The 23,521-nt window shown below is 43.0% G+C and overlaps 3 protein-coding genes across 3 annotated transcripts; 2 read left to right on the top strand and 1 right to left on the bottom strand.

Annotated features, from left to right (window-relative positions):
- Positions 1–469: 469 nt before the first annotated feature.
- On the bottom strand, positions 470–2,262 carry LOC103708022. The gene has a single exon (XM_008792777.2). It carries the CDS (start codon positions 2,048–2,050, stop codon positions 863–865), a length of 1,188 nt encoding a protein of 395 aa, XP_008790999.2. The 5' UTR covers positions 2,051–2,262; the 3' UTR covers positions 470–862.
- A 6,041-nt stretch (positions 2,263–8,303) lies between these two features.
- On the top strand, positions 8,304–12,623 carry LOC103708031 (pentatricopeptide repeat-containing protein At5g27110). Its single transcript, XM_039118482.1, has 2 exons — positions 8,304–10,924; positions 11,527–12,623. The coding sequence occupies exon 1, from the start codon at positions 8,341–8,343 to the stop codon at positions 10,429–10,431; it is 2,091 nt and encodes a 696-aa protein (XP_038974410.1). The 5' UTR covers positions 8,304–8,340; the 3' UTR covers positions 10,432–10,924; positions 11,527–12,623.
- Positions 12,624–13,014: 391 nt separating this feature from the next.
- Positions 13,015–15,915, top strand: LOC103706284 (isoflavone reductase-like protein). Its single transcript, XM_008790346.2, has 5 exons — positions 13,015–13,273; positions 13,389–13,532; positions 13,952–14,192; positions 15,234–15,437; positions 15,570–15,915. The coding sequence occupies exons 1-5, from the start codon at positions 13,088–13,090 to the stop codon at positions 15,734–15,736; spliced, it is 942 nt and encodes a 313-aa protein (XP_008788568.2). The 5' UTR covers positions 13,015–13,087; the 3' UTR covers positions 15,737–15,915.
- Positions 15,916–23,521: the final 7,606 nt, after the last annotated feature.

Here is a 23,521-nt window from a genome sequence, read left to right as displayed (position 1 = left end):
TACAAGTTAGATTAAGATTATGCTGGTTAAGACCTTGTTGATTTCTTTAATTATTGATCTACGAATGTCCTAGATCATTTGTAAACATATCAAGAAGGGATGGTCCCTTTTTTCGATAATTATATATATATATATATATATATATATATATATATATATATATATATATATATATATATATATATATATATATATTTAAAGGCACGATCCAAAGAAAACAATAGAAATCTTTTAAGAGAGATTAGAAGATGGCTAAACACATCAAGCCCTGTTTACTAAATATAACAGCTTCACCTTTTAAATCCTAAATTTTGTAATAAATAAATCAGATTTAGATTTGATTTTTTTTTTTACCCGATTGTATCTGAACGGACCTATATATATATATAATATAACCCAACTCTACTCTTATCACGAACCTTTCTAATTAGTGTAATACGACACAAAATAAAGGAATTACGACAACAAGTTATCAATAATCAAAACAAAATAATCAATTACTTCATGATATACACATACACCCAACTGAGTAGTCTCACAAAGTTATTTTGCTAAATAACAATTAGCAACCCAAATGCTTGCCAAACTAGATGGAAAAAAAAAAGTGTGGCTTCCTTTCATCTTTTTTTGTCTTCTTTTCTGGGTGGGCGGTGGCACGCCGCTATCGGTCATGTAAAGCAATCCCGTCTCCACGCGGTATCTCAATGATTTCCCCCCCCCGTCACCTCTTTCTTCCTCCTCCGCCGAGATCTAATCAACTTTTTTTTTTTTTTAACCTTAATTTTTTCGCACTTTTTAATTAAAAAAGAAAAATGATGCGACCTAAGATTCTCTGGAGTTTTCAAGCTCCGGCGATCGCCGATCACGACTTGACGGCGGCGGCGGGCAGTGGTTTCTGGAGGAGGGCAGTGAGGTAGACCTCGTCGTAGGGTAGGCCGCCGGCGCGGGTCTTGTCCCCCACTGCCCACTTGATGATCTTGTACCCAAGCCGCCTGATCATCGGCGCGTACACGGCGTCCAGATCCGCCCCCTTGCAGAAGAAGTGGTCCACCCACAGTAACCCCCCGGCCCGCAGCACCCGGTCCGCGTCGTACAGCAGGAACTCCAATGCCGGCGCCGGGATCCACCGGTTCACGGCGTGCCCGGATCGGACCAGGTCGAGCACCCCGTCCTGGACCGGGAACCGCTGCTGGAGCGGCGCGTGGAGGGGGACGACCCCGCGGAGCGCCGCCGCCTCGCTGTAGGGGGCGCCCAGGTTCATGGTGGTGGTGAGGACGGTGGCGTTGGCAAGGAGGCGGAGGTGGGCGGCGAGGGTGCCCGTGCCACCTCCGACGTCGAGGGCGAGGCGGATCGGCGCGGCGCCAGCGGAGCGGGCCAGGGAGAGGAGATGGGGAAGGGGGAGATCGAGGGCGGACTTAGCCGGGAGAAAGCGGGACGCTTCTGTCTTGGGGTCGAAGCCGAGGGAGCTGGGGAGGCAGGAGAAGGAGCGGCAGGGGGCGGCGGGGGGCCAGAGGACGGCGGCGTCGGGGAGGGAAGCGGGGAAGGGATCGGAGGGGAGGGACGAAGGGTTAAGTGGCTTCGGTGGTGTAGGGGAGAAGCAGCGGCGACGGGGGAGGGGGTGGCAGCCGCGGAGGAGGAGGGGCTCGGCGACGGAGTGGAGGTCGCGGGGACAGGGGGCGAAGGGGGTGTAGTTCATGTAGCGGTGGAGGAGGTCGGGGTGGTCGGAGCAGGCGGAGGCGATGGGGCCGATGTGGGAGTAGAGGAGGAGCTCCGGCGGGGCAGCGGCGGGGGAGGACGAGCCCGAGGCGGAGGATGGGGATGAGCGGAGGCGGATGAGGTGGGTGGTGGTGGCGCGGATGGTGTGGAGCTGCTGAAGGAGGTGGTCGGGGACGTCGTTGGCGGCGGGATCTAGGGTTTGGGGGGGAGGCGGGGAGTTGCTGCGGGTGGACGAGAGGTGGTAGAGGGAGAGGATGTTGGTGGCGACCATGGCCACTAGGAGGAGGAGATTGAGGCCCATTCCGATCCCCATCCCCGTTCTCTCCTTCCTCATTTCCAGCCCCTCTTTCTCTTCCACTCCCCTCCCCCTCTCTCTCTCTCTCTCTCACTCTCTCACTCACTCACTCACTCACTCAGTAATGTGACTGCATACTGTGGTCTGGTGGGAAAAAAGAAAGGGGATTTATTACTGTAGCTGGTTGGGATTGAGGTAAGGTTTTATTCAGATCCAGGGGTTAAAGTGGATCTAAACTAAATTATTAGTAAAACTGTGGTCTGATTGGAAAGGTTACTATTATTATTATTATTATTATTATTATTATTTATCACGGCAGTTTACGTTCGGCCAGTATAAATGCGACCAACAAAATTAGAAAATAAAAGACTACATAAAGTCTCTGGCAACGATGCGTAGTTTATCTAAATAAAATTCCTCGAATGATGAGCTGCGAAGATGGCAATTTAGATATTGTTTGATAAAATTTTTATGTAAAAAAAATGGCATTACTTAATGTGTAGACTGCCTGACATGCACTGGAATGAAACCAACAAGTTTGAGATTTTTATTAAACTACAAGCTATGCAATTTTTGAGAGAAGCCATTTGTTGTAAGTTTTAGAAAAATGAGAGGAGCACGGTTTCAAGTGAACTCCAGCAATCAAAGCACGAGTTGGTCAAGACGTGGCTTCTTAGCATCTATCAATAAAATTGTACCACTACTAACAAAACTTTTGAATAGTTAATTATGCATCTTATTTATTTCTTTTAAAATTTTAATTATAGCTAAAATGTGTGTGAAGCTCAAGTCGCTGTACTTAGGACGCCGGCTCTTTTCACAATATATGGATATTCTTCTTGGAGGCAATTTGCTAGCTTTGCTAGCCTTCAAAAGATGTTAGATATGAGATCTTGCCTTTCTTTTCGTATGTCTTCTCCAACGCTTTTTCTTAATAGGTTGGAGGGTGATAACTCCGTTAGCTTATTTAACAGAAAGATAAAGGGCTGGGGGTTATATGTAGCGAAATATTGAGTGGAAATCTGTAATTAGCTCAAACCTCGAGGAGGTTAGTGAAATTTACTCTTATCCTTAATATGTCTAAGAATTAGAATGCAAACACATGGATGCCTCCAAGATGCAATTATAGTGACAGCTAAATTTTGTTTCTGCATGATGTATATAATATACAGGAAGGAGAAACAAAAACTACTCTACCAGGTAGTTTTTGACTCGAGAGGGAAACTCTATGAGAAGCAGCCTTGAATATTTCGAATTTGACATAAGCTCAGCTATTTATGAAACTAATCCAAACTTTTGAATCCCATTATCATTTTATGAAGCCAACAAATAAATCAAGGATTTAGTGATGGAAGAGAACCAGAAATTCCGAGGATGGGGAGAGCCTGCCACCTGCTATAATGTCGTTCGAGCAGTAATGGATAACCACACCAAAACCCGAGGGTCATTCCTCTATGCGAGAACAGGGGTTCGCTATATAGATGCAATTAGTTCCTCTTGCCTAGTTGCCTCCCTATCTGACTGGTTTATCGACGCTGGAACTATCCTCCAACCACTCAAGCACACGAAATCTATGAACAATAAGCAGTCTCCTAGGCTGTTTACCTGCACCAACTTCATTGTTCTGAGTTAAGTTGGCAATTGTCAATTTTGGCGAGATGGAGGTGCCGTTAGGATGCTATTGTCGCAACCCGAACTCAAGCACACAAAGTCTATGAACAATCTCACCCAAAGAGGATGGTCCGAAGTTATTATTTGGATTCTTTGATCCAATATAAGTACCCAAGATATACTCAATGAATAACCGATGCAGAACTAAACACGCGCTCATACGAGTCATCATATACTCCCTCCATTTAACTCCTGATATTCTCGTCAGGCTAACGATCCAAATCCATTCAAATTGAATTACAAATACTACGATCAGCTCATGGTTGGCTCAAATATACCCACGCTGCAGTATTCTCTAGTCCACATAGGGTATGAACCTTACCTAAAAAGACTTACTGAAAGTTATTATTTAGATTTCTTGATCTAATATAAATACCTAAGATCTACTCAGCGAATAACCAATGTAGGATTAAACACATGCAAGTATGAGTTATCGCAGCTATAGTTCCGAAGATAGTGCTGATGGGGATTGAGCAGTTGCTTCAAAGCTTTCTATGGAGATCGTATGGAGGGGGCCACGAGGTGCATCTAGTGGCCTGGGAGCGAGTCTATCTGCCGCTTAGTGAGGGAGGTTTGGGGGTGCATACCCTTCTTGAGAGGCGCGAGGCGCTCCTTGCTCGGCATGCGGTGAGGTTCATCCTGGAGCCATAGGGGTTTTGGAGCCAGATCATGGCGGTGAGCTATGGCTATGTGGGGACTGGGGTGTAGCCCTGGGCAGGCGGAGATGGTCCTACATGTGGCGGGAGATCAGGTGGCATTTACCATTGGCGAAGGCGAATACTAGGTGGTTGATTGGCAACAGCTAGAGTATCGACATGGTGGAGGATCCGTGGGTGGATGCGCTCCCTTTGCGACTCTGGCCGACTACGATCAATGCTGATGTGGGCGGCCTTCGGGTGTGTGACCTCTTTATCCTAGGAGAGGCGGAGTGGGATGATGCTAGGCTCGGTCAGCTGTTTGGGGAGCAGACCGGATCCACGTGCTGCCGGTACCGAGAGCTGCGGGCTTGGATGTCAAGGTATGAAGCACATCATGCAGAGCCAGTGTTCGAGTTGGGGACGTTTTTTGGACCCTTTGGTGGGACCACATGCCGGGCCTGGATTGTGGTTGGATTTAGTGATTTGGACTTCACCCCAGGGTTGCCTTATTTCTATGGAAGGTGGCCTGGGTGCGCTTGCCGGCGAGAGCGGTGTTGAGCAGGCGAGGGCTGCGCATTCCCCCCAACGCTCGGCATGCCGAGCAGCCGAGACAGTGGATCATGCAATATTTCAGTGCGAGTGGGCGAGGAGGGGCTAGAGGTTGGCTCCAGTGCCACAGGAGGCCTGGAGCCAGAGAGACTCCTTCCTGTAGACTACCTAGCATTGGTCTAGCACCCCTCAGATGCGCCGGGTGGCCATAGGAGCGACCTGCATAACTTACCAGATCTGGCTGGCGAGGAATGCTCGAACCTTCAGGGAGCATGGCTTGTCCTCGAGGTTCGTGGTGGAGCGCGCCGAAGCACAGACATCTGAGATTATCTAGGCAGGCATAGATTATGGGCCTTTGATAACTCGAGACACCTGAAGCTCCCATATTGCTCAGGCAGCACTCAGTACAATATATTTCACCTAGGAGCCTCCATCCCCAAGTTTTCTCAAGGTCAATTTTGACGGCGCTGTTTTGGAGAGCGGCTGGAGGGGAGGAGAAGGCTTCGTCATCAGAGGCCCGAGTTCTAGGGTGGTAGCTGCCGGAGGCTGCCAGATCTTTGACACCTCCGTGCTGGAAGCAGAGTTGCGAGCGGCCTGGACCGGATTATGCCATGCTAGGCGAGTGCTTCGGGCTACCTTGATCATATTGGAAGGTGACTCAGCCACCGTCATCAGTTAGGTCCAAAAGAATTTGAGCGGAGGGGGAGGGGGAGGGGTACCCCCTTACTTCGAGACATTTGGAGCATGGTGCATGATACAGTGGTCCTCCAGGCTACACATGTGTGCCGAAAGGCCAAGGGGGCAGCGGACTGGGTGGCAGCGTATGTGGCGTACCACTCAAGAGACACCCTATAGGCAGGGGAGGAAAAATTGCGTAGGTTACTGTGTGACTTACTGTTTGCTGATCCTACTGGATGTATTCGTTCTAGTAATATATAAATACCCATTTTAGCAAAAAAAAGAAAAAAAGAAAAAAAAAGAAAAAGTTGAGGAGACAATTGGAGAGATAGGACCCTCACCCGTCGCTGAGCAAGAGGGCTGCCGAAGATAAGCTCGTTGCAGGGGGGCGGGCAGGCCATGCAGGTGTAGGACTTTGGTGTGGGTGAAGAGCTTATTGGGAGGGAGCCACTTCTTTCTCCGACTTGAACCTATCCGGGCGAGGAAGTGGAGGAGAGGGCTGAGAGTAGAGCCGCCAGAGCTTGCAGATCGCGTGAAAGGTGCTTGCTCCTCCTCCCTCCTTTTCTTGGGATCGTCAAAGCTCGTTGAAGGTTTCCTTTTCCCCCTCTTTTTTTAACATGCACCTAATAGCCAAGCACCGAGATAGTTCAAGAACCAATCAGAAAAGATCTCCCCCCTATTTAATCTTTAATATTAGAAAATTTGATTTTCTGATGAAAAAGAATTCTATGTACCCATGTCTCAACGTTTAATACTGAACTCTCAGCATTCAATTGTGAACTTCATAGCTGAGAACCAATTCAATAAGGAGAAGCTTATTTGCTCTTCTTTTTTTGGGAGCCCCTACCTTCTAATCATCTTAAGGTGAATTTTGATGAGAGCTTGCCCACTGATGGTGATGGTGCGGGAGTGGCATTTGTGATCAGAGACCATGGCTCCAAACTGATTGCGGCAGGGGGCGTCGTTCCTTCGAGGCATCAGCCTTTAGAGCGGAGCTCAGGGCTGCGTGAGAGGGACTCATATGCGAAACATGTTCTGGAGGCAAGCTACATCATCCTGGAAGGAGACTCAGCTTCGCTGATTGAGTACCTACAAGGGGTGGCCGGAGGAGGTAGAGCATCCTCTTCTAGTTGACACATGTCGTTTGCTTCAGGAGTGCCGTGCGGTCTAGGTCAGGCATGTTCTTCGGGAGGCGAACCAGGCTGCTGACTGGATCGCTTCATTTACTGCTTATCATTCGGGAGGTATTCTCTGGACCCAGCTATCTTCCACTCCTTCTGTTTTGTGTAGTCTTATTGCTAGTAATGCAGCTGGCTGTGCTCACGCGAGAATAGTGTGAGCAGCCGATGCACCACAAAAGAAAAAGTATAATCCAATTGAAACATTTGGATCAAGTGTCTGTGTGTGTGTTTTACCGGATCAAATTTGAATTGAAAACTAATCTTTTTTTCAAATGAATTAGATTTTGATTGGCAGATATCCCAATCCAAACACAAGCTAATCGGAAAAGATAATAATACTATTTATTTCATTTTTTTTTGAAGATTACAGTATTAGTTAATTACTTTCCTTGAGGAATGAAATTGAATAATATTATTAATTTGTACTGTCGACTATATTTTATATGTGATTATCAAATAAATCTTTTGTTCAATATGTTTTTGATAGCGCTTACATATTACTCTGTTCAATAACATATCTTGTAATAGATCAATACATATTTATCATGTTTTACATTTGAAATATTTTTGATTGAATTCGATCAAAAATATCTAACACATCAATAAAATAAACCATAGTTTCGTGCAATCCAATCCAATAAAACAAATTAGGCCTAAATTTATTTGTTTTTGACCGAATTCAAGTATAAAAAAATTGGATTTGGCATGTGTCAATATGATGCAGGACAGGAAATTGGCCCCGATGAAGATGGAAGCGATAGGGATGAGGACGCTGATCCTGGAGGTTTATCGTGACTGAAATCCAACCGTGGAGTGCTGGATTAAGAGTTCTTTTTGCATTTGAATTCTGTTTTAATTGAGTCAAGTTGAAGTCCTTGTTTAGTTTAAATTGGTTTCCAAATTATGTTTATTTAGCTCTGAATTTAGGCTTAATTAGGAGTCAATTTTGATTAGGGTTTTGATTAAGGATTTAGGGTGAGTTGTAGTCATATAAAAGGGTTGTAAAGGAGCGTCGTTCTCCTTCTTCTTCATTGATGTATTTTTGCCGTGAAAGAAACTTTGCAAAGCTTTATTTTGGAGCCCAAAATTCCCCTGTTTCCCATTTTTTGGTTGTTTGAAACCAGCCGAGGAACAGAGGAGATCGTGTCTTCTCCACGCTTCCCGCACCACAATCACTCGTCCAACTCAGTCCACTTGCAACCTAATTCTATTTATTTCTCAAGTTGGCAAGGAGGCTGTTTGTGAAGATGGCAAGAGGCAATAATAACTCAAAAATTCTACGCAAAATCAACCAAACTATTAAATTTTGAACCCCCCAAAATTGAAACCAATAACTTGTTGAATTAACCTTGAATTGCAAATTTAGGTCCAACATATTATCGAGTCAAGGCTGAATTTAGATCAATTCATAAGCAAAATCAGAAAGCCTCCTCATTAATGCTGCAAACTATTGGGGCCCCATATGCTTTAAGCTAGGCTGAGATAGGCCTCAGGCTTGAGCCAGGAGCCGGTTCCGTCAATCCGCTTGCCGGCATTAGTTCAATTAAAATTTTAAACTCCCCCGTTAGTCGTTACCCCGCCGGGCGGCTAAGGATGTTTGTTTGCAGCGTAAATGGACGTCGAGATACTTTCAGGTCTACTGAAAGCCTGCGTCGCCGGCAAATCCTTAGTCCAAGGGAAGCTCCTCCACTCCAAGTCCATCTCTCTCGGCCTAAACACAAACACCTATCTCGCCAAAGACCTCATCAACTTCTACTTCTCCTTCAACCTGTTCGACTCGGCTCGGCTGGTCTTCGAATCCATTCCGAACCCATCAGGCATCTCCTTGTGGAACGGCCTCCTCTCCGCCTACTCCAAGAACCGGATGTACGACGAAGCCCTCCGTCTCTTTGACAGGCTCCTGCTCTTCCCTCGCCTTAAACCTGATAGCTACACCTACCCGAGTGCTCTCAAGGCCTGCGGGGGACTGGGCGCTGCCAAGAAAGGAGGGTCGATACATGCCAACGTGCTGAAATCGGGTTGTGGGTCTGACATTGTCGTCTCGAGCTCCCTCGTCGGCATGTATGCAAAATGTTATCGTTACGAATCGGCAATTCAGGTTTTCGATGAAATGCCTGAGAGGGATGTCGCATGCTGGAATACGGTGATGTCTTGCTACTACCAGGATGGGCAGGCGTCCAAAGTTTTGGAGGTGTTTGGGATGATGAAAAGTTGTGGTTTTGAGCCTGACTCGGTGACGTACACGACCGTGTTCTCTGCTTGTGCTCGGCTTTTGGATTTGGAGACGGGAAGGAGGGTGCATGAGGAGTTGGCCAGAACTGGATTTGTATTGGATGGGTTTATTAGTTCGGCAATCGTGGACATGTATGGGAAATGTGGTTGCTTGGGGAGTGCTAGGGAGGTCTTTGAGCAGATCACGACTAAGAGTGTCGTTTCTTGGAACTCGATGATCGGTGGGTATTCTTTGAAAGGGGACAGCAACTCATGTTTGGAGCTCTTCTCGAGGATGAATATGGAAGGAATTCGGCCCACTTCAACCACTATGAGCAGCTTGTTGATAGCTTGTTCTAGAACTTCCGACATACGGCGTGGAAAATTTGTTCATGGTTATTTGGTAAGAAACCATATAGATGTTGATATTTTCATAGCCAGCTCGCTTGTCGATCTATATTTCAAATGTGCAAATGTTGCGTATGCTGAGTCAGTTTTTAAGGCCATGCCCAAAGCAAATGCAGTTTCCTGGAATGTGATGATTTCAGGGTATGCGACGGCTGGCTGTTACTTTAAAGCTCTCGATTTTTTCAATGAGATGAGTGTTTATGGGGCAAGACTGGATGCTTTCACCTTTGCCAGTGTTCTATCTGCTTGTGCCCAATTAGCAGCTCTGGAGCAGGGAAGGGAGATCCATAAGCAAGTCAGGGACCACTCTCTAGAATCTAATGAGATGGTCATGTGTGCTCTTGTTGACATGTATGCGAAATGTGGTGCAGTTAGAGATGCAAAATTAGTTTTTGACAGGTTACTGGTGAAGGACATTGTGTCATGGACTTCCATGATTATGGCCTATGGATCGCATGGTCGATCCGACGAAGCTTTGGAGCTTTTCAGTGAAATGCAGAAAGCAAATGTAAAACCAGACCGTGTCACATTCCTTGCAGTAATCTCTGCTTGCAGCCATGGAGGACTGGTCGATGAAGGTCGTTATTATTTCAATCAGATGATGTACCACTATGGAATCAAACCTGGCATAGAGCACTACTCCTGCCTCATAGATCTTCTCGGACGTTCGGGAAGGTTTCAGGAAGCTTATGGTATACTTAAAAATACACCTGGTTTAAAAGCAGATGCTGGGTTGTTAGGTTCACTGTTCTCAGCATGCAGTTTGTACAGGAACTTGGAACTGGGAGAGGAAGTTGCCAGGCTTCTTGTTGAGATGGATCCGGACGATCATTCTACTTATGTAGTTCTGTCAAACATGTATGCTTCTGCTGGAAGATGGGATGATGTGCGCAAAGTGAGAGCAATGATTAGGGATAGACGGCTAAAGAAGAACCCTGGTTGCAGCTGGATTGAGATCGAAAAAAGAATTCACCAATTCTTTGTGAATGATGACTCACATCCACAAGCTGAGTTTATATATGCATTGCTTGGTAGTCTTTCAGAACACATGGAGAAGGATAAACCTCAGCCAATAAGAAAGTGAAATGGAACAAATGGACTGAGCATGAGAAATTGATTTCCTGAAACAGCATTTTGCTGTCGATCCCCGAACTTATTGTCTGGAAATCCCTGTGATCAGCCTGGGTGTCAGCTTCAAGACAACAAATGTTTGAAGTGCTGAAGCAATACATATTAAACCTTGTGAACCTTAGCAGTAGAAGGTGATGAGAGGATGGAGATTAAAGGATGCGTTTCTGCTTCTTCAGAAAATCTGTATTTTTGGCAATGAAGACATAGACAACAAAGAATAAAGCAATCCTTGGATAAATGTCCACTAGTTATTGGATAATTCTTTCTTGAAGGGTAGGAGAACATGAAGCTAGTGGAGAAAAAGAGCGCTATTGGTGACAACTAATAAAAATTAAGGAGACATTGGATTACAGATGATGATGGTACAAACTTGGGTAATGGGGAAAGCTTCAGGTGTCCCAATTCTTGGCGGTCAGACTCCATTCACTCCTTTCTCAAAGCCAGAGGTGCGAATCCTTCTACGCATCCTATGGTTTTGTGTTCATTCAATAGTAGTGATGCAAGAAAAAGAAAAATATTGTAAAATACCCTGAAAAAACTGTGCATCCTCTTGCAAGATCAAAACATTATAACTATTATGATGATCATCATAACAGTTTCAGCTACCTGCTAAAAGTTCCAGCTATTTACAACGGACTGTCACAACATAAATTATGACCATTACTTTCACTTATATGTTTTCTAATAATTTTTAAATAATTAAATTTTCTTTTCAAAATTCTATCCACAAATGATTGAACCATTCAAAAAATACAATTATTTTATCTAATAAAAATATATAAAAAAGATAATGCTATATTTTTTTTATATTTTCTTTATCTCATCATCACAACAGCAATAGCTTTAGCAATTATTTTGATATTAGAAAATTTCAAGTTAATAATGACTGTCATAATTGTTATAATGATTAATAATAATTTTGTTTAAAATTTAAGGTGTCGGAAAAGTCTGTCTAAAAAGTTGGCAACTTGACGGTCAATTTTTTCCTGTTTGATAATATAAGTTCATAAATTACATTACTTTTTTTTTTCTTTTTTTTTTTGCTTAGGAAAAAGGGGAAGGGGGGAGGAAGGACAAGCCCACTCCTGCGTAGTAGCTTCCACTGGCTCCCCACCCCGTCAGAAGAATGTTCGATGCGGGCAGAAATGACCGTGTGTTGAGCACCCCGACCGGTTTTACTCATATCCTTTCCTTCTATAGGCGCGGCTCAGCTACTTCTCTGAGCTCCGGCACGAACCCTCCGTATGAGTGCGTCACACTTGGCACCACTGAGGCTATCAGAGGACCAATAAGCTCTCCCACCCTACGTGTCCGAGCAGAGAACATCCAATTTCCATATTTAATCGACACCCGCGCGTTTCGAACTCGGACCGCACGAATGGTTATAATGGCCCAGTTCCACTGAGCTACCACCTCAGTGGCATTACTTTTTTTTTTTTTTTTTTTTTCCGACCCTGTAAAACGTTGGATACCTAATGATCGGTTTTTTTAAATTTAGGGGGCTCAACGCTAGAGCCAATCCCCTCCCATCCCCACCCTCTGCTAGATTCGCTGCTGTCCGAGTCGGCCGACAGTTATTTTTTCAAAAAAATTACATCCTACGCCATGAGTACCACATGGCGGCGGTAGGTTAGGTATATCATGCTAATCATATATTATCAATCCATGCATATTTTATTCATTGTGTGCTCTAAAAAAATTATTATTTGAATTTGATTCGGCCTCAGGGATCAACCGAATCCAACCAAAGATTTCACTCGTCTCGATTGTCGCCCCTTTAATTTACGTGATGCACGTGGTATAGTAGAATATAATTTTTTATTTTTTTATTTTTTATTTTTTATTTTTGTTAATTTGGTTCATGTTCTTTTTAGAGGAAGTTGCTCAGCGGTCCAAAGTTGGGGGAAGTTTTTAGGAAAATTTTTTTTTTTTTTTTTTTTAGAGAACAGGGACCTCCTGTTAGAGTTTTTTTTTTTTTAAGTGAACAGGGACCTCCTGTAGAGTGGGGACCTCCTGTTAGAGTTTTTTTTTTTTTTGAGTGAACAGGGACCTCCTGTAGAGTGGGGACCTCCTGTTAGAGTTTTTTTTTTTTGAGAGAACAGGGACCTCCTGTTAGAGTTTTTTTGTTTTTGAGTAAACAGGGACCTCCTGTAGAGTGGGGACCTCCTGTTAGAGTTTTTTTTTTTTTTGAGAACAGGGACCTCCTGTAGAGTGGGGACCTCCTGTTAGAGTTTTTTTTTTTTGAGAGAACAGGGACCTCCTGTTAGAGTTTTTTTGTTTTTGAGTAAACAGGGACCTCCTGTAGAGTGGGGACCTCCTGTTAGAGTTTTTTTTTTTTTTGAGAACAGGGACCTCCTGTAGAGGGGGGCCCCCCTGTTAGAGTTTTTTTTTTTTTTGAGTGAACAGGGACCTCCTGTAGGGTGGGACCTCCTGTTAGAGTTTTTTTTTTTTTGAGCGAACAGGGATCTCCTGTTAGAGTGGGGTCTTTAGAGGGATGGAAAAGTAATTTTCCGTTCCTTTTATTCCTTGCTGAAGACTTCCGGTCTGCTACCATCATCACTTGATTAATATCCTCCCCTGTGAAGCCAAGAACTACGAGGAGGAGAGCAATGGCGGAGGAGAGCAAGATACTTATCATAGGCGGCACCGGTTACATGGGCAAGCACCTCGTAGAAGCGAGTGTGAGGTTGGGACACCCGACCTTTGCTCTGGTGAGAGAACGCACTCTGGCTTCTGATCCAGAGAAGGCGAAGCTCATCGAAGCTTTCAGGAACTCCGGCGTCGTTCTGCTCTATGTATGCAGCCAGCCACTGCTGTTATTTGGTTTATTTCTCCTTAGTTTTGAACTCCTCTCCTTTTTGGGTGTTTCAATTTTTTGTCATGCGCACGCTTTGTGATGTTTGAGAGCAGGGGGATTTGTACGACCAGGAGAGGCTGGTCGAGGCTATAAAGAAGGTCGATGTGGTGATTTCGGCGTTGGGGCACGAATCCCCCAAGAAGTTGGCCGATCAGGTTAACATCATTTCGGCCATCAAGCAGGCTGGAACAATCAAGGTATGTGCAAGAAACCTCTCTCTCTCTCTCTCTCTCAGAAGAAAAAAAGAGCTGTTTTTTTTTGGATTTCTTAGTTTGCGATATGATTATCTAGTTTCTTGTACCTCTACATTATCGATACCTATTTTTTGTTTAATTATTTTTATCTTGTCTCATGAGTTCTCAGTTACCAATCTCTGCAAAATAGGAATCGAAGTTAGTTGGATTTTTGAACATTGCCCTCTGATGTGCAAACAAATGCACACACAAAATTGTGTACTATCTCTAAATGATGCAGCAATTTCTAACATTGATCCAACAACTTACCTCTGTTTAGTTTTCTTTCTGCTCACTGTAATCCATCGAGTATTGATCTTATGCTTGATTGTTCTTTTGTGTTTTTGCACAACCTCTGAATATTTTGGATGGATGAGCTGCAGAGGTTCTTCCCCTCTGAGTTTGGCTTAGATGTTGGCCGTATTGAACTTATGGAGCCGGCAAAAACCCAACTTGGAGTTAAGGCTCAAATCCGAGAGGCCATCAAGGAAGCAGGGATTCCTTACACCATCGTCTCTTCCAATTTGGGAGGTGCATATTACTTCCTCCGGAGAATTGGGCAGATTGAACCTATGGAACCTCCTACGGACAAGATCCTCGTGCTAGGAGACGGAAATTCTAAAGGTGATACATAAACCATCTTCTTAACTTGCTCTATTTCTATTTTTGAAATTTTGTTATGCTGCTGCATTTTCTTATAATTGTCCTTTTTTTTTTTTTTGCTTGAAACGGGTGCTTCATACAGTACGTGTACGAATACACCCAATAAAGTCAAAATACAACAGCTCGCGGAGTGCCAATTGTCCTTATATCCCATGTTAAGTGAGAACTGCAAGACCTCCCATGTTAGCAGTTCATTCAAGTGTTGACGCTTGATGTATCTGCACGTCGTGCTGCTAGCCTCCACTAGACATGTATTTTCTCTCAATTGCAAGAATTAGATCAAGGGCAACTAAGCTTTACTGGGGTCCAAATTGTGCCAGTAATTGGGACTAGAATTTTTATGCTTTGATAACAGTTGTTAGCTTAGCTAGTTGGTATCTTCCTTTTCAAGCGACATGGTTGGTACCTTTCTTTCCAAGTAATAGATGTGAGGTTTGAACATGAGTGGTGGTGAACCACATACTCTAAAAAACTTTTGTTGAAAGGGATCAAATGATGGAAGTTCTTTTCCTTTTAAGTATGAATAGGGTGAAAGATTTCCAAAATGAAAGGTGCCTCTTATTCTTATAGGCTATAAGTACAACGTTCCTTTTCCCTTCTTTTTTTTTTTGCACCCGTCTTTTATTGATTTAAGTGAAAGAATACAAAGATATCAGCTGCCAACAGGAGGCAGCAATCAAAAGAAAGAAAGATGCACTATTCTGTTGAAGTGAGAGGAAAAACCAGAGATCGACAGCTGTGAAAACAGAGGTGAGCCTGATAAAATTTCATAAGTTGAAGCAAGGCTATAAGTACAACATTCGCAAGTGTATTTATTGTTAGAAACAAATGTCTGTCTAAAAGACTCCATGATTTTCTTCCGACATTCATGGGTTTAGAAAGGAAGATTAGAATGGACATTAAATATTCAATAAGGAATTTCAGTGACATCTGGCTGCATCGTTTTGCTATGTCTAATGATTTTCAGGTTCCATGAAACAATATATTATTCCTTTTTTCCAGTAATTTTTGTTGGAGAAGAAGATGTTGCAACATACACCATTAAAGCTGCAGATGATCCAAGAACTTTGAACAAGATATTATATATCAGACCTCCTGCAAACATCTACTCTCACAATCAGCTAATATCCCTTTGGGAGAGAAAGAGTGGCAAGACCTTCGAGAGGATTCATGTTTCCGAGGAAGAGATATTCAGGAAAATTCAAGGTAATGAAGACTTTCCTTAGTCTCTAGGCTTGACAGTATCATTAGCAAATTCTTAGTTCATTATATTGTCATCAATGTGCATGATGAAGTTTGCACAAGTAATAACAGGCCACTGTTAATCACTTCTCGCAGAATCTCCACCTCCCTTAAACTTTGGTTATGCCATTGCTCATGCTGCTTTCGTGAAAGGAGAGACGACAAACTTTGAGATTGATCCGTTAATTGGTGTGGAGGCTTCCGAACTTTGCCCTGATGTCAAGTACACCACAGTTGATGAGTTCGTCGACCGATACATTTGATGGATCATGTGGTAATTCATAGACCGTATTATGATCTTCCAATAAAGAAAGGTTATATTTTTATGATCACAATGGGCTAGGGTGATCGTAGCAGTTGATGCAAAACATGAAGCATTAACTTAAAGTGTAAAACTACTGGATTATTCCAATAAAGAAAGATCGTATTTTTATGATCACAATGGGCAAGGGTGTTTATAGCAGTTGGTGCGGACACTAGTGCCAGATCAGCCAGTCACCACAGGATCCAGCCAGCTCAGCGGATCCTAGCCGATTCAGCTAGCCTGATTTTATTTTGGATTGATTTATTTTAGTTGAGTTTATTTTATGTTGATTGAGTTTATTTGCATATTATCATTTGGGTTTATTTGCATGTTGTCATTTTAGGGTCCTTTTGGAATTGTTTTATTTGTAGGGGGTCTATTTGTTATTTTGTGACCCTAGACTGGCTTTGCCCCTGCTGCCAAAGCCACGATCCAGTTTTTTTCCCTTTTCTCCCTCGATTTTCAAAAAAAAAAAAGAAAAAAAAAGAGAGAAAACCCCTTCCTCGGATCATCCCACCCGCAGCCGTCCTCATCCCGCTCGCCTCCACCACGTTCGCGGCCACCACTTCCACCCTTCACCCCCGGAAGCCGCCTTCAGCCGCCGCTGTGACCAGCCGTCGCTCCTCACTGCAGGCTACGGAGCTCCGCCCCGCAGCCGCAGAGGATCCCGCCGGCCACTGTGCCCTGTGACGTGCCACCGGAAGCCGCCATCTGCCGGGGCCGTTATCGCCGTCCGCCATAGTATCGGAGCTCCGTCCGCGCCACCAGTCGCCTCCACCTCGCAGCGTCGCCGGTTCGCCACCACAGACTGCCGCATGCTCACGGAAGCCGCCGCCCTTGAGCTCCTCGTGTCTGACCAGCTTCCAGCCACCACCGCAGGACACGGATCCGCAGCCGTGACCGCCGCCCTCCGTCCCGGAGCGCCGTTCACCACTGGAGACTGCCGAGCCCTCCCTGCGGCCGAAGCCGCGAATCTCGAAGCGCGGAACCCCTCGAGAGGTTGAAGAAAAGATTAACGGGGAAGTCACAAAACCCGTTAACCAGAATCCGGTAGCCCGGATCCATAAAAAGCTACGCACGTGACTTGCACGTGATGGACCCTTAATGGGTTTTCGGAGTGGGTCACGCCCAATAACCCGGATAATCCTAACGTGTCTGAGTTAAAAAATCCCTCGCACGTGACTTACATGTGACTAAAAAAAGAAAAAAAAAATAAAAGAAAATAAAAAAAGAAAAGAAAAGGAAAAAAAGGAAAAATCCTTACCTCTGTTCATCGTCCCGATCGGCCGCCGCTTCTTCTTCCGCCGCGCCGCCCACCCTTCGTGAACGCCGCCGCCGCCGCCGCTTTCGCCATCAGCTCTCGTCTGCCGCCACCACCCAAGCGTCGCCAAGCATCTCCTTCCCCGCGGTCACCTCCTTTCTCCGCTACCTCTTCATCTTCCCCGAGCCGTCGACGACCCCCCCCCCCCCCTCCCGCCTTTTTTCCCCCCTTTGTCTTCTTCATTCCCTCCGCTCCATCCAGCTCTCAGAAACTCACCCTCTCCTACACAGGCCCGATCCACCACCTCTCCACCCCTTCTTCACATCAAAGGCCCAACAGACACCCACCATGTCCAACAGGCCCTTTTGCAATGGCCCACAACATCTCCTCCTCCTCTGTTGTTCATAGGCCAATCGACCACACCAGTTGCTGTGATTCGACCATTTCGCGCCATCTAATGAGCCGACTTACCGTACGTTGGTCGTCGCCCCAACCCAGGTCAGGTTTCTTTCCTTACTGCAAATTTTATTTGTTTGTCTAAATTTAGAATTAATTAACTCTTAAGTGCTCTATTGATATTGCTTCCTGAAAATTCAACACATCCACTCCAAACAACACCAAAACCCTAGTAGTGGCCTATCTTTGTTATTAATTGTAGAGCTATCTAATCTTGAGAGTTCTTTGAGGCTCTGTGCAACCCTGCAACACACTAAAAACTAGTACTATTTGATTGCAACTACTTATCTGAATTTATTATGTAATTCAAAACCAATTTCAATTGCTTGGGTTAGCTTCCGATTATATTGAGCATATACTTTGCAATTTCAAATTACTTTCATGCATTAGGTCTACTTAGGAACCTCTATAGTCGGTAGGATCATACATATCTTCATTCATTTCATGCATCTATGTAGTGGTCGTGTCGCATCTCATTCTGAGTCCCAATTAGATATGGATTCCAAAATCGAAGCTCTATTAAAAGCTATCCAAGACACTAATATTCAAGTCCAAGCCAATAATGCCCGACTTGATTCAATTAAGGCTTCAATTCAGAGGGTTATTGAACCCAAGGAACCTAGTGCCTCCCATTTACCGGGTCTTGAAGGGGACAAGATCCTAGAACATATCCTAGAACAACAAGGCTCTGTTCGGCAGGGCAATTTTGGTAATAGGTCTGTTCCAGGTCATCATCATGCCTACCCTCGTCCTAGAGGACCTGGTTTCTTCCCTAATATTGATAGAGGTTACCAACATAACGTAGAGCCCAGAGAATCTCGTGACCCTAATGAATATGTAATGAGAGACATTACGGTTGAAGCTCCCACTTTTGACGGTCGTCTTGACCCGAAAGTCTTCTCAGACTGGTTACACGAAATGGACCACTTTTTTGAGTGGTACAATTTGTCTGACAACAAGAAGGTCCGACTTGCCAGAATGAAACTCATTGGTCGAGCTAAGTTTTTCTGGCAAAATACTGAACATCTGTTAGCTATAAAATATCAATATGTAATAACTGATTGGGTAGAGATGAAAGAGAGACTCAAAGAAAAATACCTACCCCATAATTACCAGTATGATCTCCTTAATCGATGGAATACTAAATCCACATTTGTAAGGCGTCTGACACATGGAGCACTTCCACGGGCCCTAATTCCTCAGGGCCCAAACCTTCTGTAGGGTCCATTACTCCTAGGCCCCCTCCTATTGTCCATGTCCCAAGCCGAGATAGTAACGACAAGAAAATTCTTGGTGAGCCTCCCAAATCACATTTCAAAATTTGATGTTACAAATACCAAGGTTTTGGTCACGTTGCCTCCCAATGTGCTAGCAAATTTTTCGTTATTGCTCAGCAAGAGCAGGGAGGTGACACAAATGACTTAGAGAAGCAAATCTATGAACCAAACTTCGATGACATTCAGAACATTGAGGAAGAGTGTGATGACAACCTTGAAATCCTAGGATGCACCCATATCACATATAGCTCGCTTGCACAGTCAGATAGCAAGTCTGACCGGTCCACTATGAGTGTAGTTAGATATGCCCTCGCACAATCCATCGAAACTGATGTTAGGATTTCTGAGCCTGCATCTGCCTTTACACAATACATTCATAAGTTGCATCAGAAAATTCATAAGGGCATTCATGCATGTACTGCTCAATATAAGATGCAAGCTAATTTCTATGCTAAAGAATTTTAAACTTGGGGTTATGTAATGATCTGTCTTAAAGAATTGCAGTCTCTTAGTATTGGACCATTTAAGGTGTTGCCCAAGGATGGCACTGACGTCTATGCCATTGACTTTCCATTTGATTTTGGTTATAGCCTTACTTTTAATATTAAAGATTTGATTGCAATCCGTGTTGACTCTTTTGCTGCACACTCTCCTGCGCCCGATGTTTATTCTATTATTGAATCTATGCCATCTTTGTTTTCTTTTCTCCTCCATCGAGCACAAAAAGAGTATATTGATTCTATTTTAGCCGAGCAAATAGTTTTTGACAGTGATGGAGGCATACAGCGTTTTCTAGTTCGTTGGCATGGACGACCAAAGTCCGGTTACACTTGGATCCAGTATGAGGAGATACCGCCGATTGATCCAGACTTGTTGGAGTATTATTGGGGCTTTACCGAGCTGCTTTTGTCGAGGTCGACTTCTTTCCACCCGGGGAGAGTTGGTGCGGACACTAGTGCCAGGTCAGCCGGTCGCCACAGGATCCAGCCAGCTCAGTGGGTCCTAGCCGATTCAGCTAGCCTGATTTTATTTTGGATTGGTTTATTTTAATTGGGTTTATTTTATGTTGATTGAGTTTATTTGCATATTATCATTAGGGTTTACTTGCATATTGTCATTTTAAGGCTTTTTTAGGATTGTTTTATTTGTAGGGGTCTATTTGTTATTTTGTGACCCTATATATATGGGTCCACCTTCATGTTTAGGTTTTGATGAATGATGAATGAAAATTAGCCTCCTTGTGTTCTTCTTCCCCCTCCTCTTCTTCCTGCAGTTGATGCAAAACATAAAGCATTTGTTTAAAGTGTAGAACTTACTGCATTATGGATAACCCAAACCAACAGGCCATTGGAACAGATATACAGTGGGCGCAGGTTTAGGTTGGACTAGAATTATTCAGCTTAATACTTGCGTAATTATATTTGGGTCAAACTCAAAGAGGCTCATGCTATAATAAATTCTTGTCAAGATGCCCAAATATTTTTCCTACAGGTTTACCTTATTGAGCATGGTTACAAGTTTTCATGTTTAGCTAGTATTAGTTGCAAATTTATCATTACTATCATGCAGTCTGATGTGGAAAAGGAGGTATCCTTCACTTAGTAAGTGATCTCTGGAATCCTGGTAAGGTTGTGAGCCCTTTTCAGCAAACCATCACATATATTTATCCTATGAAACTTGTGCTGCCTACCATTATTCATATTGAAGGAAAAGAAACCAAAATTTGTAATTTAGTTTAAAAGATGTTCTGGAAAATGTTCAATTAGTAATCTGATTAATATGGTTGCATATACTGTTCAGATTTTAGCTGTCTGTTTATTGGCAGGGTGGTTTCAATAGCAGGAGGGAAAGGTACATGTTCCAGTAAATTAGATATTTTGGAGGCACATTGCATGTACAGACTCAATTGCGATGCATGGGGCATAGAAAGTTTGGGACCAGCTTATCGTGTCAATCATGAGTTCAAAACCTCATAGCATGTAGGTAGTTCATACCATGAATGTGTCATTAAATATGAAGTTCATGAGTTAGTTGTTTAGTTCATAAAGGTAGCCTATTAATCTGCATTCCATTGGTAAATGCATTACAAAGTTTTCTTCTTGATCATGGGTTGCTACTTTACAGCAATCCTCATTTTGTTAGCATTTCTTTCTTTCGATGAGTCCCCATCGACTTCTCCCCTAGGTTTCAGTATGCCAATGATGCATCGAAACTCTCCACTATCTCCTTTTCAGCATTGGATCTCATCAACATTGATAAGTCCCGAATTCAGTGTTTTACTGTCTTCTATCTCAGTGATCAACAATAGGGGAAACTTTCAGACTCCCTTGAGCGATGAATCAGATTTGTATCTCACTCCTATGTTGGCTTTTCGCTTAACAAGGCCAATATTCAGGTCGATACCGCAAGCCATCTTGCATGGTTCCAATGCTACCCTTGTGATGACTTTGACAGAACAGATGATCCACCATTTGATCCTACATGGATGAACAACAAATGCATGTTCTTAATTTACTACCTCCATGGGAGTCTAGTTTTCGGTGCAGTAGCAACAGAAACCTTTCACAATTCAAACAACAATGGAGCCTTGCATAATATGAGCAATATTATCTATGGTTGGGGGCATTTTGATAGGAAATTCTATGAGGCCACTGCTAGCAGCATCTTAAGCCTTGGAAGAGGATCATGATCAGTTCTATCTCAGCTGTCAATAGATAAATTCTCTTACTACCTACGACCACCTGACTTTGAAGGCTACCACCCCAAATGATTTGGCTCAGAAGCGAACATTACAAGTAGGGGGAGCGATGTTCTTAGCACCTGTCGAAAATTTATCAACGTTCTTATGTTGGAAAGTATTAGTTTTGGATCGAAGAGGCTCCCGATCGACATCCCTGGCTTGTACTTCGGTATGTTCATAGACAACAGGGATGATGCTGACTTACCTACATCCACTTGGGTTTGCACCTTTACTGAAAGCTCTTGATGAAGTGATTTCCCTAAGAAAATACAAAGCCCCCAAAGTATATGGGAAGAATTGCTACCTGGGATCCCTTGAAGATGTTGCAGGTCTCAATTTAACTTTTCATTTTAATAACAATGTCGATGTCATGATGTCCCAAAATTCTATTCTACACTCTTGATGAGTATGTTTGCTTTGGCATAATACCCATCTCAGATGGGAGTCCATAAGAGTACTCTATCCTAGGCACTAATGCTCAGATAAATTATAATGTTGGATATGATCTTTTTAAAAGAGAGAGTATTTCAAGCTATGGATTGCAGCATATTCTAAAATGAGTGATGATTCGAACCTTTTGTATGGGAGCATCATCTCAGCATTACACTTGTTAGCTGGATTTGCTTAGCCATAGATATAGATTGGTAATTTGAGCTTAAATTTGACAGCTTTCTGAGTTAACTACAAGTCTCTTAAACAGTGAGAAGAGTGAGTCTCAGGAAAAGTTTTCCAGGTTGAAATAACTAAACAAACTTTCACAACCTAACTAGCATATGATGTGGGCCACCTGACTTTGAAAGGCTACCACCCCATATGATGTTGAAATGACAACCTACCCATGAGTTCTTCCTCTCAACAAAATTTCGGTGGCTTAGATGGACCATCAAAATTTCATATGGTAGCAGGGCGCAGGGTAGGCATCATTTTTGTCCTATTTTTTCAACCAGCCAATGTAGTAACTCCACAAATCATTATTAAAGTTTATTGTTTGATATTCAGCCATTATTAAAGTTCATTACTTGATGTGCAGCAGTTAGCTATTAAAGCTTTGTATTTATTATAATTTATTATACTTTGTATTGTATTTCAATATTAAATAGAAAAAAATGAGAAAAAAATATACGTATTACGTGATGGTGTTAAGTAAAGAGAGTTTCTGCTCGGTAATATTAAAGTTTATTGTCTAAAGTACAACAACAATTTAGCTATTAAAGTTTTATACTTATTATAATTTGTTATATTATTATATTCTCAAAAACAATTAGAAAATAAAGAAATAAAATCATATTCCACGCATAATATGGTTATAGTATATATTTAAAATAGAAACTCAGCTTGTGTAAAGCTTTATGTTGGTCGTGTAGGCTCCAGTATTAATGATGCCAGTGTTAATATGCTTGATTATCATTAAAATTTATTGCTTATGTAGTAGAAATTTGAGCTTGCTATTTGTTATAATTTATTATGCTATCGTATTGCTTTTCAAAAAATAGCTAGAAAAAATAATTATATTACACACGTCGCATTAGATTAATGTTAACCATACCAAAAAAGTTCCTATATAATCATTAAAGTTTATTGCCTAACTTTCTATTTATTATAATATATTAGATTGCTATTTTTATTTTAAAAATAATTACTATATTATAATTTAAAACGTTACATTTGGCAATTACGTGACATATGATGAGACGAGGATGAGATTTCTGGAACTCTCTTGCAAATTACCAATCATTTTATTAAATTTAGATACGAATTTTAATTTTGCTGAGATGTTCGCATCCGCATGGTCCGGATTGCGGTCGCGGTAGGCTGCGATACGAACCGGGTTCCATATTGGGAAAAACCTCAGTTCTTGAAATATTTCAAATTATACACATGTGCAACAGCATCGAAATGACGTATTTAGCCTCTAATAAGACAGATATTATTTCGAACTGCCCTTCGGTTCCAGCGGCGTTTTTATAGTGTCTAGCGGGTTAAGTGGCACCGACGTAAATTACCACATAT

The sequence above is a fragment of the Phoenix dactylifera genome, chromosome 2 (assembly GCF_009389715.1).
Source record: "Phoenix dactylifera cultivar Barhee BC4 chromosome 2, palm_55x_up_171113_PBpolish2nd_filt_p, whole genome shotgun sequence".
In the NCBI taxonomy this organism is placed as follows: Eukaryota; Viridiplantae; Streptophyta; class Magnoliopsida; order Arecales; family Arecaceae; genus Phoenix; species Phoenix dactylifera.
The sequence above is the reverse complement of the archived record's forward strand: the minus strand, read 5'-3'. Positions and strand labels throughout refer to the sequence as shown.